This window comes from Linepithema humile, chromosome 3 (genome assembly GCF_040581485.1).
Source record: "Linepithema humile isolate Giens D197 chromosome 3, Lhum_UNIL_v1.0, whole genome shotgun sequence".
In the NCBI taxonomy this organism is placed as follows: Eukaryota; Metazoa; Arthropoda; class Insecta; order Hymenoptera; family Formicidae; genus Linepithema; species Linepithema humile.
This window is the reverse complement of record NC_090130.1, coordinates 13252156-13280124: the sequence shown is the minus strand read 5'-3', so window position 1 is coordinate 13280124 and position 27969 is coordinate 13252156. Positions and strand designations below refer to the sequence as shown.

Sequence of the window (27969 nt, the reverse complement as noted above, 5' to 3'; positions counted from 1 at the left end):
GCCTGACAAGCTGCTTCTCAGCTTTTATGCACATAACTAGGGCTTAAAACTGGCGGGGAAAGATGCTCATTACGTGCTATGAGCTGCCATGATGGCCGAACCGTCGTAACAATTACAAAAAATATAAATATGGCTGACAAACACAACATAAACACAAACTCTGATTCTGATATGGACATCGTCCAAGACAAATATGCAAAACGCAAGGCGCAGGAATATCTACCTGCACCAGAAACCTCTATTCTAAAGAGGAAAAAGAAAAAAGATAAAGGAGAAGGAAAAACTCTGCGGGACTTTCCCTATGAAATAACCCTTTGAGGTGGAGATCGAGCGGAGGAAACAGATACAAGCATTTCGAGGTGTGAATCGCTTGCTAGTCTTAGCTCAACAAAGCAAAAAGACAAAGACAATTATGAGGAATTTAAGACAGCGGAAGAAGACATTATCTCTTTCTGCTTAAATGTAGAAAATGGTATGAGTGCAGGACAAACCGAATTTATCATTAAACGATTGACCGCCATGTCCTCGGCTTTCTCCATGCAGCAAGGGGAAAATTTAGCTCTTAAAAGACAAATGGCAGATTTAAAACGAATCTGCAAACAGATCGAAAAGTCTGTTGTAGCAAACTTGGGAGAAATAAAAGAGGTATGTTTATCATATGCAGCACCAAAACCTACATATGCTGAAAAAGTTAAAGTAAAATCACTGAGTATCCCCCAAAGCATGGTGAAAAGTCCGAGGAACGTGATTACCGTCTATCCAGCGGAAGGTACATCAATCGCAAACAGTGATCAGACGAAGGAGAAAGTTATGGGCACCATAAAACCAGTAACAGAAAAATTAAAGATTAGAAACTTAAGAAAAATAAGAAATAATGGAGTTCTAATAGAAACTGAGACCAGAGAGGATCTTGCATTGATTCTTAAAAGTAAGAAACTGGAGGAGGCTGGCCTAAAGGCTGGTCTCCCCAATAAATTATTACCTAAGATAATTATTTATGATGTTCCAAGAGAATTGGATGAGAACTCTTTGGCTGAGGCCATATATATGCAAAACGCAGATTTTATGGAAAAACCAAAATTTGACCAGGAATTTAAATTAACCTTTAAAACAGGGAACAAAAAGAAAGAGGTAGTAAACTGGGTGGCTGTAGTGTCACCAAAAATAAGGAAACTTTTGGTCTCTAAAAATAGGGTCTTTGTTGGCTGGAGATCTTGTAACATACAAGACTTTATTAACGTCACTCGATGTTACAAATGCCAGTCTTTTGGACATATAGCCAAATATTGCAAAGCAACTTGCGACACCTGCGGGCACTGTGGCGAAGATGGCCACAATTTCGGAGATTGCCCAAGAAAAAATAAAAAAGAAACCTGTGTGCACTGCAAACGCATTAAGAAGCCACATGAGCATTCTTCCAGGGCAAGGAGCTGTCCAGTATATATTATGGCTCTTGAACAATATATTAACAAAATCAATTATGGAGAATAAAACAAACAATAAAAATAAAAGAGTTTTCCTTAGAATAGGACAGATAAATGCAGGTGGATCTAAATTTGTAACTGATGAAATCAGAAAGGTAATGATAGAAAAAAGCATTGACTTTCTACTTCTGCAGGAGCCGTACTGTCGTGAGGGAAAAATAACTGGATTTGGCATTAAAATAAAAACGGTAGAAGACTCTGGTCAAGTATCCTGGACTAAAATAAACAAAGTACAGTCCGGTATTGTGATTGGGAACACGAGGTTTACAATAACCAAAATACAACAGTACTGTAATACGCACGTAACGTGTGTACAAATTTGTATTGCTACAGATGAGGTGTACCTGGTTAGTGCCTACTTTCAGTTCTGTGACAATATAGAACCGTATATTGATTACCTCGACAAAATTATGGTTGCGCTCAGAGGCAAAAAGATAATCATTGGGATGGATGCAAATGCAAATTCCCCTCTGTGGAATAGTGGGCATCTTGATCATAAAGGAACGGAGCTGGAAAATTTTATCTTCCAGCGTAACTTAACAGTACTAAACGCGGCCGACCAGCCTCACACGTTCCAAAACATACACGGCAAATCTAATATCGATGTAACATTAGCTACATCTGGATGTATGAGAAAAGTTAAGAAATGGACCGTAAGGGAGAACTGGTTGGCATGTGGTGACCACAACATGATCACCTTTGAGCTGGAGGTGGGTGCGCCAGGTATAACCTCACACGAAACTCCTCGGTTCCTGGTTGCAAAGGCGAATTGGAAAATTTTTGATAATACTCTAAGAAACAGAATTCAATCTAGCACTTCTACCCTAAATAACAGAAGCTCGATCGACGGTGCGGTTCTTGCACTTGAGAGGGATACATTAGACGCGTGTAAAAACGCAATACCCAAAAGAAAATATTTCTTAAAGTCCGTTACTTGGTGGACGCCCGAATTGACTTGGCTCCGCAAGGCGGTAAACAGTAGTAGGAAAAAATGCCAAAGGTGCAGAAATGAAAGCACAAAAGAGAGACTTCGGGAGGCACACCGCAATCTGAGGAGAATATACCAAAATAATATATACAAAGCAAAACAAAACAGTTGGAAAGATTTTACGACTAAAACGTCCAACAAAGATCCCTGGAGCCTTATATATAAATTACAAACAGAAAAAATCATCAAAAAATACCATCAAATATAACGAGTTGCAAACAGCGAGCTGGAGAGACTCGCGAGAACTAATGCTAAATGGTCTAATTGTAGACGACACAAGCGAAACGGATTCAGAATGGCAAAAAAGAATTAGAGCATTAATAGAAATTCCTCCAGCCGCTGGGGACGACCCGCCCTTTACGTATGCTGAAATCTGTTCAGCTGCGAAAAAAAACAGCAAATCGTAGGGCTCCAGGAATCGATAATATGGACCCTGAAATAGCCAAAAGAGTTGTAAATATTGCAAAAACACTTATTAAAGACATCTACAATGGATGCCTCGGGTGCGGTGTGTTTCCCGAAAGATGGAAACAGGGTGTCATTCGGGTGCTCCTCAAGGGACAGGACAAAGATCCGCAATCTGTTAAGTCTTATAGACCTATATGTCTCTTGCCAGTACTAAGTAAAATTCTGGAAAGAGTCATAGTTGCAAGATTGGAAAGTGTTTTTAACCATCAAGCTCTTTGCTCCGGAAGACAATATGGTTTCAAAACAGGAAGAAGCACAGAGGATGCAATAGTAACACTAAGAGATCTAGTAGACAGTGCTACAGAAAAATACGTACTAGCAATTTTATTTGACATCTCAGGGGCATTTGACAATGTTTGGTGGCCCTTAGTCATGGACAATCTCCGAAAGCAAGACTGTCCGCGTAATATATATTTACTATTAAAAGATTATTTATCAAACAGAAATGTCAGAATTATCGAGTCCGCTGGTGAAGTAAGTAAGAATGTCACAAAAGGATGTCCGCAGGGGTCAGTCCTTGGACCATATCTATGGAACCTCATTTTTGATGAATTATTAAACCTTATTAATGCGCAAGGATATGAACCTATTGCCTATGCTGATGACCTAATAGTTCTTGTCCAGGGACGATCCAGAATGGACATCCAACAAAAGGCACAACATATTGTGAACAAAATAGAAAACTGGTGCTTGGAACGAAAGTTGCAGCTCTCGCCAACAAAGACAGAAATGATTTTACTAAAAGGCATTTTGGATAAAAATAGACCCCCTAAAATCGGTGTTGGTGGTCTCGACCTGAGGTTCTCAGAGAAAGTCAGATACTTAGGAGTTTTCTTTGGTCCGAGATTAAGTATTAGCTCACACGTCTCCTTTGTCTGCTCTAAAGGCAAAAATTTATTTTACAAGTTAAGTCAAGTAGCCCGAGCAAATTGGGGCATTCAATGTAAAGAATTTATTTTCATCTATAAAGGTCTGTTCGTACCTATCATTGCTTACGCTGCTGCTGGATGGGCGGACAAACTCAATGCTCAATTAAAGCGTAAACTAATAGCCACACAACGGCAAGTCCTCATTCATGTCACAAAAGCATATCGAACTGTATCAGCTGATGCTCTAACAGCTATAACTGGTAATCCTCCGCTCGATCTTTTACTATCCGAAAGAGTTGCTATATACAATTTGAAAAGACATAGAAACATTAGACATGGCGAGTTTTCTTTCTCCTTTGTTGACAACAACAATACCGAAGCCGATACCATTAACAATACCGAGTTAGAGAAAACCTTGTATAATGATATAAAACAACAAATATAATATTGATATGGCAACAAAGATGGAATGTTTCTACAAAAGCGCGGTTGACTTACGAATTCATGCAGAGCTTATCGAATAGATTAACTGCCAGTTGGTTTATACTAAATCATTACATTACGCAAACACTTACAGGACACGGTAACTTCAACTATAAGTTACACTATTTCAAATTAAGTAACACACCATACTGCAGATGCGGCTCATTGGACACAGTCCAACACTTACTTTTTACGTGTCCAATTTATGAGGATATTAGAGAAACATTAATAGCTCAAGTATCCAAGGCAACACAATGGCCTTGTAACCTGACCATATTATTAAATGAAAATAACTATAATAATTTTGAAAAATTTGTAACCGCAGCATTAAAAAGAAAAGAACGCTTGTGATCAATTGATTTCCCACAATCAAGTATGATTGTAATGTGTGTTATTGTGTGCGTTTTTTGTGTATTACCCAACTTAGGCATCCGCGGGTATCGCTTCATAGCGATATTGCCTCAAGTGGGCGGTGTTTCACCAAGACGACTGTCTCCGGCGAAGGTTAGCAAACTGCTTTCCAAAACCGGGGCAGTCCCCGCAAGAAATCGGGCAATGCCGGCAACCCCACCTCCTCGTGGTCCCCGCTGGGCAACACCGGTAGGAATTATTCCGCCGGCGGCGAAGCGGGTTGCTTCCCTTCGGGGACGGTTTACCCTACTTGATGACCTTAGAGTATAACCAAGTTATTCTCGAGGAGAGAGTAGGGGTTTTTCCAAGTCCACTGCGACTCAATATCCGTGCGCAGAACATCCCCTCGCAAGTGGCGGAACTTGATAGTAGTAATATATACATTAACATCCGTGGGTAATAGGGTTGGACCCTAGGTACCACAGCGCGCGATTAAACGCCAAAAGCGTAAATAAGAATCACTGTCCCTATCTACTATCTAGCGAAACCACTGCCAAGGGAACGGGCTTGGAAAAATTAGCGGGGAAAGAAGACCCTGTTGAGCTTGACTCTAGTCTGGCACTGTAAGGAGACATGAGAGGTGTAGCATAAGTGGGAGATGGCAACATCGCCGGTGAAATACCACTACTTTCATCGTTTCCTTACTTACTCGGTTGGGCGGAGCGCGTGCCCCGAGGGCTTCGTGCCCCGGCGGTCACGGTGTTCTAGAGCCAAGCGTGTCAGAGTGGCGTGAGGCCTCGGCCGATCGCCGTTAATACTCCCGCGTGATCCGATTCGAAGTCTACGACTTCTTAACCTGTCTATATTCAGAGTGGCACATAGAGACTGAGGACTGAGACTTAGAAACGAACTTAACCTAAAACCAGTCACCACGTGCAAGTTGGCCTTCCGCCTCTTAATTGTTATATTCGGATAAAAGATTGTATAAGTAAATAAAATAAAGTGTGAGCCTCAGTGCCTTTAAATAATAAAGTGACGTGGTGTTCAATAACTTTAAAACAATTATAACAATCACAAGTCTCCACCGATCTACTACACTGAAGGATTGTTAGTAACAAAAGGTTCGAAAACAGTAATCCAAATACTGCAACCAAAGTAAGTCGTACAAAATATTATTAATAATATCATTTTCTAACCACTATCACACTAACGCTTTAGATTGCTTAAATAATAGCTTCTACGGGTGCCTTTCTTAATTAATTTTCTTTCAAACAAAATAGTAATAAATAACACAACGTTGAATTAATTAAACAAATAAGAAGTGCTTGATTCTAATAAATGTTATTAATAATTACGAATATATCTCAAGTAGATTATACATTATATTGACGGATAATTCACATAACAATTAATAAACAAATACGCGTAGCGCTTTCATTCACGCGCAATTCTGAATAATAATTATTCTTTTATTTACGGCATTACTAGTCAACTAATTCTGGTAACCGAAATATTACATTTTATAAATTATAACAATAACATTAATTAATAATTAAGTTGATAAAGTGTAACAGCAGAGCTTTTCCCTCCCCACCTCGAGCGCTTCCTATAGAGCGTTCCAAAATTCATCTCCTTGAGCGCTTCCCATAGAGCGTTCTAAAACTCACTTCCTTGAGCGCTTCTCATAGAGCGTTCTAAAATTCATCATCCTTAGCGCCTCCCATAGGGCGTTTTCACAATTACCGTGCTCACCATCTCTCTCTTACCAAAATCTATATACACATTATCCATTTATTATTAATTAAAATACTTTTATTATATAACTATACACACAATTGCTTTAATATCAACTGACTATACATGCCAGTAATTATATAATTAATAAACCTTAACGCCAGTTTAATTTATTTATTTCCTAATTAATTTATTACACAGAACTATATAATTATTAATAATCATAAACGCCCCTTATATTCAGCTTATAATATCTCATTTATAACTAAAATACCGCATTCATTTTGCTATGCCTAAGAGACGATAATTCTATTAAACAAATAATAACATTATTTAAACAATTAAATAACTATTTAATGCAAGGTAGCGACAAGAGCTCTCTTGTCCCCTTTAGCGCTTCACGCATAATAATCCAATTCGCAACAAACAAAATTATTAACAAACCTATGTTTAACAATTAATTTTATATTAACTAACTATATTATCTCTTCAGTAAATGTTCAACAATCTTTCTATCAGCCCTAAATATCAAATCTATTATTAATAACAAAGATATCGCTTAATAACTAATCTCTCTAGGAAATCACTAGATTTTCCCTAGACTCTTATTAATAAAAAATCAAAGAAACTAATAATCAAACTAGAGTCAGCTATTAATAATCTTCACAGTAGTTTTCTAAACAATCAATTGACTTATTAACAACATAAATAAAACATTATTAATTAACATTATTACACAATTACTTTATACTTACCTGCAAATGATCGGATCTGGTTTCTCCTAAGATTTGGAGCTGAAACAAATATAATAAATGGTTAATGACCATCAATAAACAATATACTTACTTGGGACTCCATCGTAGTAATACCTAAAATAAAAATAAATAAAGATTAATATATAAATAATAACAATTAAATTGATACTTACCTCGTTCGCGTTTTCCCACGATGATTCCAGTTGGATGTCCGCCGGCTGCTCCTGAAACAAATAAAAAAAATAAGTATTAACAAATTAACAAATACAAATAACAAATGGTATTAGATTCGATTTAATTAACGTAGATGTTTAAGATTACTGCGTTTAGTTATAAATGATATTTTCTCTCTTTAATCTATAAGAACACTACCGTATTACTATATTCATTTTTCTTTTATATATATATATATATACTATTATGTTCGTACTATAATTACCATTTCTTTCTAGACTAATAACTCTATGTTTAATTTCCTGTATTCTGACTGATGTCTTTTCCTTTTTTTTTTTATTTTATTCTCTATGAATAAAAACTATAAATTTGTTTCCCTGTATCCGATAAGTCACCATTCTTCCTTATCGATAATCACCCAGTGCGAATTATATCTATACCCGGAAAATATGGGTCCTTTATTATCCACAGCAGTCTTGAGCTGAAACAAAATAATAAATTAATTAAATGATTATCAAGAAACAAATGCAAAGCGCCATGCTACCACCCCTATAATTATAAATTAAAATTAATATACTTACTCTATCATATTAGCGGCAGATCAACCAGGGTTCCTCCTTATCTATTATCACCCTGTGCGATCAACGACCGCACCGGATCAACCAGGGCCCTTCATTTTCACAAGCGCCCTGCGCGATTAGCGTCCTGTTTAAAAAAGGACCTCTCATAGCGCCCTTCGCGTTAACTAAGCGTACAGGTTTCCGCTCGGCCCCGCTTGTTGACACTTAGGCACTAAATATACATATATATATTTTATAATAATTTTATTACTTACTACAGGGCGGTCTGTCCCCCCCTTCAATTATTTTCTCCTCTCCATTTTCTATAATCTCAGTTCAATTAACCGCGGAAACTAAACAGGACGTAACAACGGGTTTAAAAATCTGGTGACACCAGGTGGGATTAGATTTTCGTTCCGCCACAATAGCAAAATTAACAACCAATTCCACAGAAAAAATCTAGCAACATTAAGTGAGATTAAAAAAGGAAATTTTTCTTTTTGTTTTAAATTCCGTCACAACAATAAGAATAACAACTAACAATTTTCGCTGAGATTATTTTTCTTAAAAGACATTATAAAACGCTAACGTACAGAGAAAAATTAAAAATTAAATGCAAACAACCATCTATTAAAATCAATACACTTTTTTTATTATCAGTATCTAATTAGTAGTAATAATGAATCCAAACGGGCCTCCAGATGAGCGTGCCTCTAGCCCGTTACAAGGAGACGAATACAACTACGATAGAGCTTTTAGAGAGCTACACGAAAAAGAAAAAGAATTACATAAAAAAGCAGAAATGTTCGAAAATATGATGCGTACTTTCGCGCAATACTTACCTGCTATGCAGAGCACCGACGTCCCTACGTCAACCCCTAACCCCAGCACCCTTATTCAACCTCAATTTACCTTCCCCCCTTCCCCACAGACGCCAGGAAATATAGGGAACAATTCATCTTACGCTTCCAGTTACTCAAAATTGTATCTTCGCGACGCACTTGAATTAGTACCTAAATACGACGGGCACAGCATTCCCGTCTGGCAGTTTGCTAGAGCTTGCAAAAGAGCTAAAGAATCAGTGCCTTTTGCAGACGAAGCTTTATTAGTGCGGATGCTACGTAATAAATTAACGCATCACGCATATCTCGCTGTAGAGGACGAGATTCACCCTACAGTCGAGAAATTCATTGATTGTTTAAAGCGAACCTTTGGCCCAGGTAGAAGCTCGAATTACTACCGTGGACAATTAAGTATGGTTTACAAAAAACCAAACGAGCACATACTAGATTACATAGGACGTGTTAAAGATTTAAAAATGGCTATCATAGAAGGGGACCAAACAAACATTAATCGCACCTTGTCAGAGCCAGAGCTCTCGTCAATAGAATCGTTTGCCCTTGAAGCCTTTTTCGAAGGACTTCCGCGCGATATCGCATAGAATTACGCGCTGAAGGATATCACAATCTTAGTGATGCCTGTTCTAAGGTACTCACCATTAATAGACGGTTAGAACGCGAAGAATCACGGTATAGAAACGCTCGTACCACATGCGATAACCAACCACACGTTCCTCAAAACGACCCCGTCACTAACGCTTCCACGCCGATCGGATTAAAAACGTGCGGATACTGCAAAGGTGTCGGACATCTATATAGTGAATGTCGCAGAAGACAATATCACGAAAGAAATAATGATAACACTAATACTAATTACAATAATAATTATAATCGCGGGAACTACCACAACAATAATAATTCTAATTACGTTAAGACTAATGATAATAATAACCATGGTAACCGACCTTCGGGAAACCAGTTGGAGGTCTCGGCCAACCGGGCGCCCCGAGACCACGGGAAAGCCCATCCTATTCAGTGCATAGAGAACAACCCCGTTCCCTCCACGTCCTCAGAGGAGACGATGGAACAGTACCCTCAGTAGAGCTAGAATCTCCATCATTTGCGGGACCAACAGCTTTCATGCTGGACACAGAAGCGCAACCTAATATAATTAAGAAGGGGTGCGTTAACCCTGATGTTCTTATTAATAATAATAAAATTATTCAACTTACCGGGATTACAGACACTATAGTTAACACTCTCGGGACTATAAATATCGAAATTATTAACATTCCAGTTACATTCCACGTGGTTACAGACGAATTCCCTATTACTACACAAGGAATCCTGGGATCTTCATTTTTTATAGAACACAACGCTTGTATTAATTACGGATACCGCGAAATAACTTGGCAAAATTACAGTTTTCCATTCAAGGAACGCGAATCTATTATTTTACCTGCACGTACTAACTTTGGACTTGTAGTACGCGTAGCAAATCCAGGAATTAAAACAGGATACTTACCTCGCATATCCACGTGCAAAGAAGTATTCGGCGGAGACGCCATCGTTACCTGCATAAATGATAAAGCTTATATTAGAATGATAAACACATTAGATTATGCAGTGGAATTAATTATTCCTACCATTACACTTACCGAAATCGGGGAGGTATCACTCGAACCTCCATGCCACAGCATAAAGGGCGCAGCAACCCCGCCAGAACCTGAAAAGAAAAGTCAGGACAAACATGCAATTAATCACGAAATTAATTCTCAACAAATAAAAAATAAAAATACAAATAAAAATAAACTTAGCGGAAGTACGACCCCGCAATTGTTTAAAAATAAAACTAAAAATAAAAGTACTAAATTACAAATACCCGAAGGGGAAACTAAAAATAAACATGGCTCAAACGCAGAAACAGCCTCGCAAAAACTCGCAATTAAAAATACAATTAAAACTGGTGAACCCACAAGTAAAAACAACCCTGTCTCGAATAAAAATAATTACGTCTCTAATAAAAATAAAAATAATTACGTCTCTAATAAAAATAAAAACAATTACGTCTCTAGTGAAGACACAAACACAGAATCTAAAGCAAATGAATCTCTTAATAAAATCAAAGGTGCTACTATTAATAAAACATACACTAATTCTTCTCTAATACACGAATCGCTATATACGGTACAAGATCACGCTGAATCCCAATTATCCTATGCGCATGAAAACCCTATTAATTCTCAAAACAATTCTCAATTTACTCTATTAGAAAGGGGATCTTCTACGCTTCCCGTGCACGATGATACCGCTCTCGCACCGGTTCGCCCCCCTTTTCAAAGTAATCCAGGTGATTACTTCTTTTCTACTAATTCTAATTCTCACTCCTCAATCGCAGAAGCGAACTCCTCATGCGTAGCAGCGAAAAACGGACAGGTGACAGATACTACAAACGCGAAAAAGTACGACGAGAAAGATACAAATACACATATTCCAATTAATACTAAAATTAAAATACACTTCGACTCACAGAGAATTACTAGCATATTGCAATTACTACGCCTAGAGCATCTTAATAAATTAGAAAAAGAAAGCATCATTGACTTAGTTCACAAACATAGCGACAGATTCTACATACCAGGAGACTATCTAGACAAAACAAACGTTATAACACATAAAATCAACACAACAGACGAGACACCAGTACATACAAAACAATACAGATATCCTCCTATGCACAAGAAGGAAATTAACGCGCAAGTAGATAAATTATGCGAAAGCAACATAGTTGAGCCTTCTACATCGCCATACAACTCGCCAGTCTGGGTCGTACCGAAAAAACCCGACTCAATGGGCAACAAAAAGTGGCGCATGGTAATAGATTACCGCAAAGTAAACGAAAAAACATTAGGCGATGCCTACCCTCTGCCGAATATATCAGACATACTCGACCAACTCGGAGGAGCAAAGTATTTTTCAATATTGGATCTTGCCAGCGGATTCCATCAGATTCCTATGGATCCCGGAGATGCACACAAAACGGCTTTTTCTACGCCTTACGGTCACTACCAATTCTCTAGAATGCCATTCGGGCCTAGAAACGCACCAGCCACTTTCCAGCGTCTAATGGACCAAATTTTGACCGGTCTACAAGGCACGGAACTACTAGTATACATGGACGATATAGTTGTTTACGCAAGCTCAATAAGGGAGCACGAAATAAAAATAACCAAGCTAATGAATAGACTCGAGACGCAAACCTCACGCTGCAACCGGATAAGTGCGAATTTTTGCGACACGAAGTCGTATATTTAGGACACGTTATCACCGATAACGGGGTTCGTCCTGACCCTCTCAAGGTCACGGCAGTCAAGAACTTTCCTACTCCACGAAGTTTGAAAAATGTACGCCAATTTCTTGGACTAGCCGGTTATTACCGCCGATTCATTTCTAATTTCTCACAACTCGCTAAGCCCTTGTCGGATTTATTAAAAAAAGATCGAAAATTTGTTTGGAACGAAGGAGCACAAATAGCTTTTAACACTCTACGTGAAATATTATGCAAAGAACCAATACTGCAATTTCCAGACTTCACAAAAAGATTCCTACTCACTACAGATGCATCCGACCGCGCAATCGGAGGTGTCCTCAGTCAAGGAACCATAGATCAAGACTTACCAATTGCCTATGCGTCCAGAGTATTAAATGCAGCTGAACAAAACTATTCCACTATCGAAAAAGAACTGCTGGCTATAATATATTGTGTTAATCACTTCCGACCATACCTATATGGACAAGAATTTACCTTAATAACCGACCATCAATCTCTTACTTGGCTGTGTAGAGTGAAAGACCCCACGTCTCGACTCATGAGATGGCGTCTAAAATTAGAAGAATATAACTATAATATTACGTACAAAATCGGAAGTCTCAATAAAAACGCAGACGCACTATCAAGAAATCCTGTGACAGACGTAGCTTACCTCTCAGTCTTACCTGTACACAAACGTCCTCGAATTCATTACGAAACTCCAACATATTATAAAAATACAGACAGCAATAGCGAATCAGAAGCCGAGCTGAAAAGAAAAAGTTCCACTAAAAACCTACCTCAAAGACTCCCACCACTGCTGGATTTCTCCACTTCCTCTACGGATCCGGAACCAGACGAAATGGACGACATTGAAAGAAGCAACTCCGACATTTTCGACGACCTGAAAAATAAAGATAAAAATATTGAAGATAATGAAGAATACTTACCAGCGATAAATGCAGTATTACCGCAACCTATTCCACCTGAACCGCCACCCAGCACGTCAAGATTATATGAAGACCTGCCTGAATTATTTAGCGACCTTGATTGCCTTGCCACCGATGATGAATCCTTCCAATTATCCGACGATGAAGATGAAACTGAAAACCTGAAAATAGAACATAAATCAATTACTACTTACAACATAAAATATCGTATTAAAGAAATTAACCTACCTTTATCCGAACGGGATGATAATATTGTTATATTTGTTTCAACCGATAACTTACCTTTTGACGAAGGAGCCTATGAATTAAAGAAAGCCGGAAAATTACCGCCTCTTAATGAACTTACGCTCGATAGGGCTCGTGTATACCCATCTTCATTCCATGGACGCCATATTATTGTTCTACCTGTAAAAGAAAAAAGAAATGTAAAACTAGACAAGGAGATACTCACCGAATGTTTTGCCTCAATCTTGGATGTAATCACTGAATTGAACTTACTAAATCTAAGCTTCCGAAGAAATACTGAACTTGATTCAATTCCCTGGAAACATATCATTGAACTATTATTGTTAAGATTGAATGACGTATCGATTACCGTTACCATTTGTAATGGATATCTTATTACTCCACCTAAAGAACAACGACCGTTAATCATCCAAGAATACCACTGTTCAGCCGTTGGAGGACACAAAGGTATTACAAAAACCTACCTGCGCATAAAGCAAAAATACTACTGGAAAGGTTTGAAAGGAGAAATCCAAGAACACATAAAAAATTGTCACACTTGTCAAACTCTAAAACTAGTGAGAAGAAAAACACGGCAACCCATGATACTTACCGACACTCCTGGTCGAGCTTTCGACAAAGTCGCCCTCGATATCGTGGGACCACTTAACAGTACACCCCAAGGGAACTCTTACATTCTGACCATGCAAGATTTGCTAACCAAATACTCAGTCTACGCTCCACTACCAGACACCAGAGCTGATACGACTGCAGAAGCGTTTATCAAATATTTTATTTGTCGATTTGGATGCCCAAAGAGCATACTCACCGATCAGGGCACCAATTTCCTGAGCGCTGTGATGAAAACAGTAACAAAGAAATTTCACATTCAACATTTCCGCACCACAGCCTACCATCCACAATCCAATGGATCCTTAGAAAGATCACACCTTGTCCTGATTGAATATATAAAATGTTTCATTAATAGAGAAGAACATTGGGATGAATTGATTGACAGAGCCAGTTTTTCTTACAATACCTCGATCCACGAAGGAACAGGATTCTCGCCTCACGAGTTAATTTTCGGACACCCAGCTCGTGCCCCGTCCAGCCATCAATACGATGAAGACTCCGAAACCTACCAATCATACTTGTTAAATTTATTCGATAAGGTTCACGAATTACAAACCGCCGCTAGAAATAACCTCATTAACGCCAAAGAAAAGTCCAAAACTAATTATGATAAGAAAACTCATGCGGTAGAATTTCATAAAGACAATAATGTATTTTTATTAAACTCTCAAAAATTAGACAAACTAAGCAGGGAATATTCAGGACCCTATAGAATTATCGAAGTTCTCGACAAAGGGAACGTTAGAATTAAGATAAGAAATAAAACACGCGTAGTACATAGTAATAGGCTAAGAAAAGCAAACTATAGCGAACCAGGATGAAACCTCGTCGTTCCTTCATTTTTTTTTATTTATTATTTTTTGCTTTACAGATGAAATTAGTAAAATTCCTCGGTATCCTCCTGATCCGCCTCAGCGTTGCACTAGTGGGATACGATTGCGACAACCCCCACGATAACGGGACACTCATCTCCCTAGATGATTCCGCTCACTGTTTATTTGATGAAGATCTTCGTTCCCATGAGACAATAATAGAAATATCATTGAAACCTCGGTTTAGTCTCATAGACATCTTAAGTTGTAGAGTAGAAATAGATAACAGCGTTAGTCTTAAGAATCTAGATACTAAGAAAATACAAAAAAATAATAAAATAAATGAAAGATACTACTTACCTATAAGGCCTGTGCGCACTTGCACGCCACCAACTGTTTACAGTTAGGAAACTTATCCCTAACCGACCTCGAAATAAATTTCGTTAACAGTCGTTCTATTCCTTTATACAAAACTACTAATCCTGTTAAAGAAATTTATACTTTCATTCACATAATTTATAAGCGTTATAATATTAAAACCGATCTCTTGCGTAATCGACTAATTTTACCCGTTGGGACTGTATGCATTTACACCGACTTCGAGTGTACGGACGAAGAAGGTTATAGTAATTTTTGGTCGCCTTATTTTCTAATAGGTTGCTCACCGATGCAACAAACACTAATATATAGGGGCTTCGCGCAACGAATCTCTCAGAAAGGGTATCCTTCCGCATACGGATTACCCAGCAATAAAATAACCCTCTTCATCCGCACCCTCCACGATGCCTGCAATGTCTTTGTACATCAAACAGAGCATCCGTTATTAGTTATAAGAGAACACGATAAAATGTATTTGCGAAACCACACTAGTATAGATAAATTAAAATTATTTAGAGATATTCATTTATTTGACAATAATAAGGATATAAAAACTGTGTATACAGAGTATTGCATCGACAAATGCAATGAGAAAAAGAAGGAATTAAAATACTCAATTACACTGGCACACAAGGATCCAACATTATTCGCCTTTTCTATCATGGGAACTCCAGGCTACTCCGCCAGAATTAGAGGAGAAGCAGCACAGCTTATTAAGTGCACCCTGGTACCCGCCTTGTTACGAGAAACCGGAAGTTGTTATATGGAACTGCCAGTGATGGTACACGGCAAACCCATGTATTTAGAGCCAAGGACTCGGCTCATAACGACCAAAAGCACGGAAATCTCTTGCAACTCTCTCGCTACTGCAATCTACAAAATAAAAAACCAATGGTACACCTTTTCACCACACGCAAAGAAACTAGAAGTTTCACCCGAATCAACGCCATCGGAAAGCAGTTCCTGGGGCACTCCTAAAAAGAACACCGAGACTACCCAAGTATCTTCCTACGTCAGGACTATTTGGACCATCATATTACTCATCATTACCGCAATCACTCTGTACCTAGTATATAGAGGGACAACATTACTAACCTGCACTGCTGTTGGACAGATCGTCGACAGTCAGATTGAGAGGATAGTAGTGGAAAACGCCGGGCCAAAAACTGACCATCAAGAAACCGGAACGCAAAGAAGCAAAGAAATAAGAGAAAAGATTTTTGAGCTTCAAACCGCATATAAACATTTGGAGAAAAGGATGGACGAATACATTCCTACTGCTCGTCCAGGGCTCAACCGGCTCGCCGTCGCATCCAATCAGGGATGCTCTCATCTTAAGAAGGGGGGTGTTACGTATGGCGACTCCACCTAAGGTCACCATACTCTACTCTCTACATTTTTTCTACTCTCGTATACACGGTAAAATTTTAAACTTTGCTTTTTATAATAATTATAAATAAATGATCAGTTAAAACTATAACAATAACGATACCAATAATAAATAAGTATCTCTATTATAAAATAATTACAAAATTGTACTAACTACGTCATAATATTTAATTGTTTAAACAAATTACTAATAATATTATTAATAAATTAGATAAGGTAGAAAAACAACGATCAGTTGCGCCAGAATTATAAAATTAAACAATAGAAATCCGAAACCTGAAATAACATGTAGCACGATTTCACTGTTATACTAATCTATGCTCGACTGCTAGTGACAACGAAAAGTAACCAGAACTAAAAACTTTAGCAGCACCTGTAACCTAACCTAACTTTCATCTCAGACTGTACGAATGTAAATACAGGTGTGACTCAATGATCTCATCCGAAAGGAATGTACAGATCACGCGATGGATCATACGATGCCCAATGCGCAAGTCAAGAGAGAAGGGATAGCCGCTATATAAGCGACCATCATCGACAAGAGCAAGCACTTCTACTAGCACTTCTACGACTTCTTAACCTGTCTATTCAGAGTGGCACATAGAGGACTGAGATTTAGAGAGAAGATACAGAAACGAAGTTAACCTAAAACCAGTCACCACGTGCAAGTTGGCCTTCCGCCTCTTAATTGTTATATCGGATAAAATATTGTATAAGTAAATAAAATAAAGTGTGAGCCTCAGTGCCTATAAATAATAAAGTGACGTGGTGTTAAATAACTTTAAAACTATTATAACAATCACAAGTCTCCACCGATCTACTACACTGAAGGATTGTTAGTAACAAAAGGTTCGAAAACAGTAATCCAAATACTGCAACCAAAGTATTCTGACGTGCAAATCGATCGTCGGAACTGGGTATAGGGGCGAAAGACTAATCGAACCATCTAGTAGCTGGTTCCCTCCGAAGTTTCCCTCAGGATAGCTGGCACTCGGCCGTTCCGTCAGGAACGCGCGCGAGTCTCATCTGGTAAAGTGAATGATTAGAGGCCTTGGGGCCGAAACGACCTCAACCTATTCTCAAACTTTAAATGGATGAGATCTCTGGCTTTCTTGAATTATGAAGCCACGAGCATCTCGGATCAGAGTGCCAAGTGGGCCATTTTTGGTAAGCAGAACTGGCGCTGTGGGATGAACCAAACGCAGAGTTAAGGCGCCCAACTTGACGCTCATGGGACACCATGAAAGGCGTTGGTTGCTTAAGACAGCAGGACGGTGGCCATGGAAGTCGGAATCCGCTAAGGAGTGTGTAACAACTCACCTGCCGAAGCAACTAGTCCTGAAGATAGATGGCGCTGAAGCGTCGAGCCTATACTCTGCCGTCAGCGGCAAGTGGGGCGGCCGCGCGCAAGCGCGCCGTCACGAAGCCCTGACGAGTAGGAGGGTCGCGGCGGTGTGCGCAGAAGGGTCTGGGCGTGAGCCTGCCTGGAGCCGCCGTCGGTGCAGATCTTGGTGGTAGTAGCAAATACTTCAACGAGGCCCTGGAGGACTGACGTGGAGAAGGGTTTCGTGTGAACAGCCGTTGCACACGAGTCAGTCGATCCTAAGCCCTAGGAGAAATCCTATGTCAATGACGGCGTACATACTCTGGTGTTCTCGACAACGAGACCGAGAGAGAGACCGTGTGACGAGAGACACACGCCCGTCGGGCGAAAGGGAATCCGGTTCCTATTCCGGAACCCGGCAGCGGAACCGCATACAATTCGGGCCCTCGTAAGAGTGTTCGTCGGGGTAACTCAAAATGACCTGGAGACGCCGTCGGGAGATCCGGGAAGAGTTTTTTTTTCTGTATAAGCGTTCGAGTTCCCTGGAAACCTCTAGCAGGGAGATAGGGTTTGGAACGCGAAGAGCACCGCAGTTGCGGCGGTGTCCGGATCTTCCCCTCGGACCTTGAAAATCCAGGAGAGGGCCACATGGAGGTGTCGCGCCGGTTCGTACCCATATCCGCAGCAGGTCTCCAAGGTAAAGAGCCTCTAGTCGATAAACTAATGTAGGTAAGGAAAGTCGGCAAATTGGATCCGTAACTTCGGAATAAGGATTGGCTCTGAGGAGCGGGGCGTGTCGGGCTTGGTCGGGAAGCGGGTCTGGCTGACGTGCCGGGCGAGGTAAACGGTCGGCGTTCTCGCGCCGGTCCCGGGATCCGAGCTCGGTCCCGTGCCTTGGCCTCCCGCGGATCTTCCTTGCTGCGAGGCTTCCGTGGCGGCGCGAGCCGTCGCGATCGTCCTCTTCGGCCGCCATTCAACGCTCAGCTCAGAACTGGCACGGACTAGGGGAATCCGACTGTCTAATTAAAACAAAGCATTGCGATTGCCCTCGCGGGTGTTGACGCAATGTGATTTCTGCCCAGTGCTCGGAATGTCAACGTGAAAAAATTCAAGCAAGCGCGGGTAAACGGCGGGAGTAACTATGACTCTCTTAATGGGATCATAGTTAGCAAGCAGCCACCTCCTCGTGGTTCCCGCCGGTTAGTACCCTCTTTGGAGGGGAAACTAAGAGCTGCCTCTGCGAAACATCTTCTGCAGGGGTTGCCTGCCCCTGTAGTCGTATTAAGCTGGCCCAAACTCAAATAAAAATAAGCCTCGGATGGATGTTCGCCAAAAGAAAGGCGATTGTCGAACCAGCACGCCCTCAGGCGTTGCTGGTCCAGTTTTCACTTCGGGATCTTCTGCTAGCCGGGGCGGCACCGGTAGTGAATTTATTTGTCAATTTCCGGGATGTGATCGCAGTTTCTCGACCAAGATAGGTCGTGGAGTCCATCACCAAAAGGTGCATAAGAACTGGTACGATGCTCAGCAAAACATTGAGCATGCTAAAGGCCGCTGGAATGCTGAAGAGTCAGCCCTTTTGGCCCGCCAGGAGGCTCGACTTGTCCTGCAGGGATCTAGATTTCTAAATCAAGATCTTCTACCATCTTTTCCAGGCAGGACTCTGGAGTCGATAAAGGGTCAGAGACGAAAGGCTCAGCATAAGGCTCTCGTCATTGAGCTGATTGAGGAGATGCGTCCTCGGTTTTCCTCAAGCCAGCAATCCGACGAATCTGACTCAGATGACTCTGTCCCACCTTTAAGTCCTACTACATCAGGCTCTCCTGACCCAGGCGCCAACGACCTGATCAGTGACAGAGTCCGCTGCGCGACGATTGAGTACGTTGAAGCCCTGGCGCGTTGCGGGTCCACCGGGTTCAATCTGGATCGGCTGGAAGTTATATGCCAGTCACTAAGACTCTGGAATCAGGACCGGATATTTGAAGAACTCTCTCTGTATCTCCTTGATACATTCTCAATTAAAACTCCCTCTGGGAAGGTATGTCCGGTATCGGATATATCGAATCCGGTGTCTCGCAGAAAAGCCAGGCGGGCCGAGTACTCGCATGTCCAAAGCCTATGGAGGAAAAATTGATCCAACTGTTTGCGAGGCCTCTTAAAAGATAAGCGTACGGCTTCTGTTCCCCCCAAGGACGTTATGATTCCCTTTTGGGAACGTATCATGACGGGGCCAAATACTGCCACACCGGGTGTTGAGGTAGATCGACGATCTGCGTTGACTGATCTGTGGTCTCCAGTCGTGCCGGGGGAGATTAAAGACGCCTTTCCTCCCATGGACTCTTCACCTGGCCCGGACGGTTTCTCGGCTAAAGATCTCAGGGCCGTTCCTTTGGGTATCTTAGCTCGTATATTCAATATCTTTATTGTATGTGGTAAGCTTCCACAACATCTTTTAAAATCTAAAACTACGCTAATACCTAAGAGAAAAGGTGCCTCTGATCCTGGCGATTTCAGGCCCATTACGGTCTCTTCGATTTTTGTAAGAACGTTCCACAAGATTCTTGCAAATAGGATGAGTCGATCAATTAAATTAGACTCTAGGCAAAAAGCCTTCAGACCGATAGATGGTTGCTCTGAAAATATCTTCCTAATGGACTTTGCCCTGAGATACTGCAGGCAAAACTTTAAGCCGTTGTTTATGGCTTCGTTGGATGTTGCCAAGGCAATCACATGATATCCATCCAACGTGTGGTGTTAAACAGGGTGATCCGCTTTCCCCCATGATTTTCAACCTGGTTATTGACCGCTTATTTGGTCGACTCCCCCCGGAGGTTGGACTAAGGGTTGGGGGGATTTCCCTTAATGCGATCGGATTTGCGGATGACTTGGTGCTAATGGCGACGACATCAGGGGGTCTCCAACTGATGCTTGATGCTACTGCTAACTATTTACAGCAATGCGGGCTAGGCGTGAACGCGTCGAAGTGTTTTACAGTGGCTCTGAAAAACGTCCCCAAGGAGAAGAGGTCGGTGGTTGATGCGGGACAGGTGTTCAGATGCCTTGGTCGGCCCATTCCGGCGCTCAAAAGAGCCGATGAATGGAAATACTTAGGAGTTTCATTTACTCCGGAGGGTCGTCTGATGGGACGCCCGCTTGACAAGGTTAAGACTGACCTGGGCGTCTTAATGGCTGCCCCCTTAAAACCGCAACAGAGGCTATTTGCCTTGCGAACAGTAGTCCTTCCTAGCCTCTACCATCAGCTAGTTTTGGGCCGAACCAATATAAGCTTATTGAATAAGTTGGATACGGTGATACGATCTTCTGTACGCAAGTGGCTTGCGCTTCCACACGATGTACCAAGCGCGTATTTCCATGCTGATGTTAAAGATGGCGGCCTCTCTCTTCCGTCCATGCGTTGGATCATTCCACTCCAGCGCTTTCACCGCCTGCGGAGGCTCGGGGCCATTGAGGACGCTGAGGTCCCGCAGGTGATGAAAGAATTTATACAACTAGAAATTAAACGCGTGGAGTAACGTTTGACGGATCAGGGCCAGGCCATTACTACAATGGCTCTGTATAAAAGGCGCCAGGCCAGATTGTTATATAAATCCAATGATGGCCGCCCATTGGAGGGGTCACGCGAGGTCGTCTGCTAGCATAGATGGATCACTGATGGCAATCTTTTTCTATCGGGTTGCGACTTTGTCAATATGAACAAGTTACGGATCAATGCCATTCCTCTCCGATCTAGGATGGCCCGTGGTCGCGTTCGGGATCGTCATTGTCGGGCGGGATGTAACGATGCAGAAACACTACATCATGTTCTGCAAATCTGTCACAGGACACATGCCGCCCGAATTAAAAGACATGACGCCTGTATCGATTACCTGGTCGGACACTTGGGTGAAAAGTTCAGGGTTATTAAAGAACCTATATATAAAACATCTGTAGGAGCACTCAAGCCGGATCTTCTCATCTACATCGGCGGCTGTGGTGGATGCGCAGGTCGTTGACGAGCGAGCGGCCCTCGAGCAGGCTCACCAAGCCAAAATAAATAAGTACAAGAACCTGGAAAACGCTATCAAGGCTAAGGACGCTGTAGATAGAGTGGAATTTACATCCTTGACGCTCTCATCTCGTGGTCTATGGAGTAAGTCGTCGCTTGAGCACCTGACAAAACTTGGTCTACTTAAGACAAAAGATGCCAAAACCCTGTCAACGAGGGTCCTGATTGGCGGACTGCACGCAATTAACATCTTCAACCGAACCACTGCGGTGTTGCCAAGGCGGTAAGAACTCCGCAATCATTGTGCTACCTGCAGTCTCAGGTATAATGAAGCAGGGTTTTAGTGGGTAGGTGTAGACTTAGCTTCCTTGGAGCCTTAACATCTTGTGGCCCAAGGGTCTGCAAATCCCACACTCGCCCGAGAACATCTTCGGGGTGTCTTATGAAGATTTCCCTACTTTAAAAAAAAAAAAAAAAAAAATAGCCACATGCCTCGTCATCTAATTAGTGACGTAAGCGATGACCATCGATCGCTAAAATCTAAAAGTGCAATAACACCTAGCACTTCAGTCTAGAAGAGAGACTGGTTCCAAGTAACAAATGATGACACGATATGCGTTGTTGCAAAAAGTTATGCGCCAAGAGGGATTGCCCCTATAAGTTCTTATTGAGCTTGCCTGCTCGAGACGGAACTGGGTAATCCTCTCTAACGGTCCTACTCAGGCATGCAGTGATGTGGACTGGGGAGGTGACTGCTGGTAAATCTGCGCGCCCTACAGTGCTTGCACTGAAGGGTTAGCCCATGCGCGGCCTAAGCCCGGCGGCCTCTCTGGAAAATGTCAACTGTAGCAGTATGGACTAAGAGTGTGGAAGGTTACTGCTGTGTTATGGGCTACACGGTGGGGACTTGAAACACTGTTGGGAAGTGCTCTGACCCGATTTTCGGTGATGAGCTGCCTTCAAGGAATGGCCCTGACCCCATTTGGGGAGGTCTTCCTAACCTATTATATTTACTTTTATTTTATCTTTATTTTATTTTTGGCGCTAATTTTTATTTTTATTTTTATTTATCTTTAATTTTATATATTGACAAGTCCACCCCAACTTGCAGTTGAAACTTGGTGGCTGCAAATTGTTCTTCTAAACATTCAAGTTAAGGAGGCGGGGTACATACCCCACAATATTAAGAACAAAGCAACACGCTGCCGTTGGCACGGACGGCTCTAGAATGCGAAAGCAACACGCGGCACCAAGGCAACACGCGGCACCAAGGCAACACGCTGCGCCAAGGCAACACGCTGCGGCAAAGCAACACGCTGCGGTAAAGCAACACGCCGCGGAAAGCAACACGCCGCGGAAAGCAACACGCCGCGAAAGCAACACGCCGCGGAGATGCAACACGCCGCGCGGGAGTTGCATGAGTGAACCAGTTAATCTTCGAAACTGAATATAATAATGGTACCTTAGTCTAGTTACGGGCTGGTATAGCGACTCAAATAGCCTCTGCCGGTCAAGTCATTGGTCCACCTCCTCGTGGTTCCGCTGGTAATGTATGTGCTTCGGCACTGCAGCTAAGAGGCTAATGGCGCGCACACTTGATTATTGCCGAACACCAGGCAAATATCCCGCAAAACAAGTGCTGTGTTAACTGAAATATGCGGCTTTAGGTTTCTCAAGCTAAGGTGTAAGGTATCGTGCTGATGGCTGTATGGCTGCAGGGAACTAAAACGATGCAGCCGCAAACGATCCCTCTAGGGCACCTGGCGCAACCCTAGTAGTACATCAGTCGCCTTACCCAGGTAATGGGGGCTCTGCCTGGATGGACCTCTAGACCCGCCGTACTCGTGGGATTAATATGGAGGATTTCAAAACTAAAAACAAAACTAAACTGCTTAAACCTAAAAACGACTCGGAACGCACTATGGACCCCTTTAGACAAACTGGATCGGTAACAAGATCATCACCGCCAATGCACAGAATGCAGAGGAGACTGGTAAATCCCAGCTCAACGGCATTGCTGGAACATGGGGAAGAATGTCTGGAATTATTAAAGAAGAATGATAAGAAAGAAGATAAAAATGATGAGGTTTTCATTAGTAGTGATTCGGAAGAAACATCTTCAGAGAGGATGAAAGCGGCAGGAAAACTAAAAGGAAGAGAAAGGAAAATTACTATGGAAGATAGATCTGAAATAAATGAAGAGGAAAAGAAGAGAGAGGATGAGGAGAATGGAGTGTCAACAAATGAGGGGATAAACAAGATACAAAAAGAAAGACAACAATTGGAGGAATACCTATTTAATGAAAATAACAAGGTAAATAAAATGACAATAAAACATGTCATGGCAAGATGGAGAGAATTAGAAAGATATCTGTATGAACAGCACTTGGAGGCTGAAAAATGGAAATCGGCTTACCTTGCGGTGAGGAACTCCGAGAAATCGTATGCACAAGCTGTAGCAAGCGGCTCGGCAGGCCCCAGGGTGGGTTATGTTCCTGAAAAAGAAAAAAGAACATTAATTCAAAACCATGAAGTAATACTGATAAGACCTGAAGATGAAGAAAAGGACAAGCGTACGAATGAAGAATTAAAAAAGGATTTCCTAAAGGAACTAAAGGATGTGAAAGGTAAAATAAAGATAAAGAGCATAAGGCAAATGAGAAACAAAGGGCTAATAATGGAAGTGGATGGAAGAGATGACAAGGAAATGATCAAAAGGGCTGATTTAGCTAGTAAAGCGATTAAAGTAGAGGAACCCAAGAAAATTGACCCAGCTATGATTATTTATGACGTGGAAAACAAACTTGGTGCGGAAGAACTGAAAGAAGATCTCATAAAGAAAAATTTCCAAGAGTGCGACAAAAACGATTTACAAGAATTGTATAACGAAACAAAGTTTAACTATAGCTATAGAACCAAGGAAAACAGGAAAAACTGGATTGTAAAAATCCCTGGAAAGTTTTATCAAAAGTTGATTGGGAAAGGAAGGATTTATATGCAATGGCGGACGTACAGAGTTAAGGAGCATCTAAACGTTATAAGATGTTTCAAATGCTACGGTTATGGGCACTTCGCGAAATTCTGTAACGAATCTGGCCAACTGTGCGAAAACTGTGGTGCGAAGGAACACACAAAAACAGAATGCACAAGGAAAGACAGACCACAGTGTATAAACTGTGTAAGGAACAAGCGGAGAGAAATTCTGCACAACGTTAAATACAGAGACTGTCCGGAATATAAAAAGCATTTAGAAATATACAGGAATAAAATAAAATGGAGCTAAAAATTGGACAGATCAATGCGCAAAGATTGATCGCGGCAGCAATAAACCTAGAAATTATAATAAAGGAACAGAACCTGGACATTCTGTGTGTTCAAGAGCCTTACAGCGTCAATGGCTCTGTAAAAGGCTACAAAACACCTGGTCTAAAGATCCTACAACCAGACACAAAGGAACCCTGGGTTGCTTCGGTTGTTGGAAGTAGAAACGTTGAAATTTTCCAAAACACCTTCGAGGAAACTGACCATATAATGTACTTCCAGGTGATGGCTGAGGGCCTTGAATTTTACATAATCAATGTATATTGCCAGTTTTCGTTGCAAATAGAACCCATTCTGCAGAGAATTGAGACAATACTGCAGCACATAAAACACGCAAACATCATTATAACATTGGATTCAAATGCTAAATCCAAAAGCTGGTATTCAAAAGAAAGCGACAAACGTGGCCGTAAGGTCGAAGAATTTATAATTGCGAACGAATTATACGTTGTGAATAAACCTGGATATCCGGCCACCTTTTTTACGGCCAGGGGTGAATCGAATATCGACATAACATTGGCAAGCGGAAGTATGCTCAATAAAATCAGCAAATGGGAAGTAAACAATGAATGTACTACGAGCGATCACAATCTGGTTATTTTTACAATAAGTTTAAATTTTATTAAAAAGACAAGAATACACAGGACAAAAGAATTCAATACTAAAAAAGCTAATTGGAGCCTCTTTGAGGCAATGACGAAAGAAAAATTTAGTAAGAGACAGCTGGACAAGTTAGAAAGTCTACACCCAAATAAAGCAGCTAGGTTTATGAATTCTATACTAAACGATGTTTGTAGACACACCATGCCAAGACGAAATACGTCGAACCGTGATGTGCCATGGTGGGATCACGAGTTGTCCCAGTTAAGGATAATGGCAAACAGGTCCAAGCAAGAACTTACCAGAGCTAAAAGGCTAAATCTACCAGACTTTGACAATTTCGCTGGAAAATACAAGAAAGCAAGGAACAAATACACTAGTGCAATAAAAATAAAGAAAAGGAAAGCTTGGGAAGAATTCGTAACATCAGAAGGGAATAAAGAACCGTGGAGTATCGTGTATAAAATTGCGAGGAATAAGAACAAAAAGGAAAATGTGATCTGTTCACTCGTGAAGCAGGATGGGACATACACAAAAACTTGGGCTGAATCAATTAACCTCCTGCTGGACAGAAGCATGCCCGAAGACAACCCAGAATTGAACACAGAAAGACATCGGCATATTTTACATGAAGTAAGGACGTATAGAAATAATAACTTAAAAAATATGATAACTAGAGACGAAATCGTGCATGCGATAAAAAGATTAAAAGAAGGGAAAGCCCCTGGACATGATGGCTTCAATACGGAGATTATCAAGAATCTTTGGCGTTGCAGAGAGGACGTGCTAATAAATTTAATAAATAATTGCTTCAGAGAAGCGATTTTCCCAGATTTGTGTTACTGCAGTAAAATTGATTCTGAAAAACGAAAATAAAGATAGAAAAATGGTGAACTCGTATAGACCAATTGCCATGACTACCACGCTAAGTAAAATTTACGAAAGGATTATCCTGGATCGAGTATTGACAAATTATAAAGAGGCTGGTTTAGACAACGAAAGGCAATATGGTTTTAAGCCTGAGAGATCGACAGAAGATGCTCTGATACGTTTCAGTTTCGGTGTTAAAAGCACGAATAAAAAATACGTCATAGTGTTATTTGTAGACATTGAAGGAGCCTTTGACAATTTGTAATGGCCTACAATCAAGGCCAGTATGATAAGGGCTGGGTGTAGTAGTCACTTAATGGGAATAATAAATAGTTACTTCAGCAGAAGAAAGGCATTTGTGCAAAGCAAATTCGACAAAGCCGTGAGACGAATGCACAAAGGATGCCCACAGGGGTCGATTATAGGACCAATCGCTTGGAATATGTGCATGGACGATTTGCTTAATAATATAAGTAGTAATTTTAATGATCAAGACGTGGAAGCAGTAGCTTATGCAGATGACTTAGCTATTATAATAAAAGGAAATTCGAGAAGGGAGATCGAAGAGCTAGGCAAAGAGACAGTAGCCGCTCTGCTGGACTGGTGTGTGCTCCACAAAGTTAAACCCTCGGCCACAAAAACGATGGCTATGACGATAAGAGGAAGATTTGACAAGGAAAGACAACCGATAATTAAGCTAGGAAATGACAACGTAAAATACTGCACGCAATTTAAATATCTGGGGATTTTGATCGACGACAAGATGAACTTCATTGCACATTCAAGATTTTTAAGAGAAAAGTTGACAAATTATATGATGTCCATTAGGAGAGTGTCCAAAGATACGTGGGGAATTAAGAGCAACATGCTAAAGGTATTGTATAAAGCGGTTGCTATACCTATAGTCACGTATGGTGCCTCTCTGTGGTGGGAAAAAGTTTCCCACACACGTATTAAACGTAATCTGGGCGCAGCGCAGCGAACGCTTCTACTCTTGATTATTAGGGCGTGTAGAACCACGTCTACAAGTGCCTTGCAGGTTTTGTCAGGAATGGCACCTCTGAACCTAGAAGTCATACAAAGAGGATTAATAAATCACATTAAGAAGAACAAGGCATTAACATGGAGAGAGTATAGATACGAGGAAGTAGGAAATGAAAATGACAAAGACACAAAAGAAAAAGCGAGGAAAATTAAGGAAGAGGTCTCGAACGAATGGCAAGCCAGATGGACAAATGAAGAACATGGGAGACATACATACAAATACATCAAGAACGTAAACTTTGTAAACAAAAGAGGATGGCTCAATCCGGGCAAATACTTAATCTATACACTAACAGAATACGGCCCGATAAACAGCACACTATTCAAGAGAGGAGCGGTCTCCTGCCCGAACTGTCCTTTCTGCGAAGAAGAGGAAACCGTGGAACATCTAATGTATGAGTG

At 41.1% G+C, this 27969-nt stretch overlaps 1 protein-coding gene across 1 annotated transcript; it reads right to left on the bottom strand.

Annotated features, from left to right (window-relative positions):
* Positions 1 to 17777: 17777 nt before the first annotated feature.
* Positions 17778 to 18803, bottom strand: LOC136999109 (uncharacterized). The gene has a single exon (XM_067352659.1). The coding sequence runs from the start codon at positions 18697 to 18699 to the stop codon at positions 18130 to 18132; it is 570 nt and encodes a 189-aa protein (XP_067208760.1). The 5' UTR covers positions 18700 to 18803; the 3' UTR covers positions 17778 to 18129.
* Positions 18804 to 27969: the final 9166 nt, after the last annotated feature.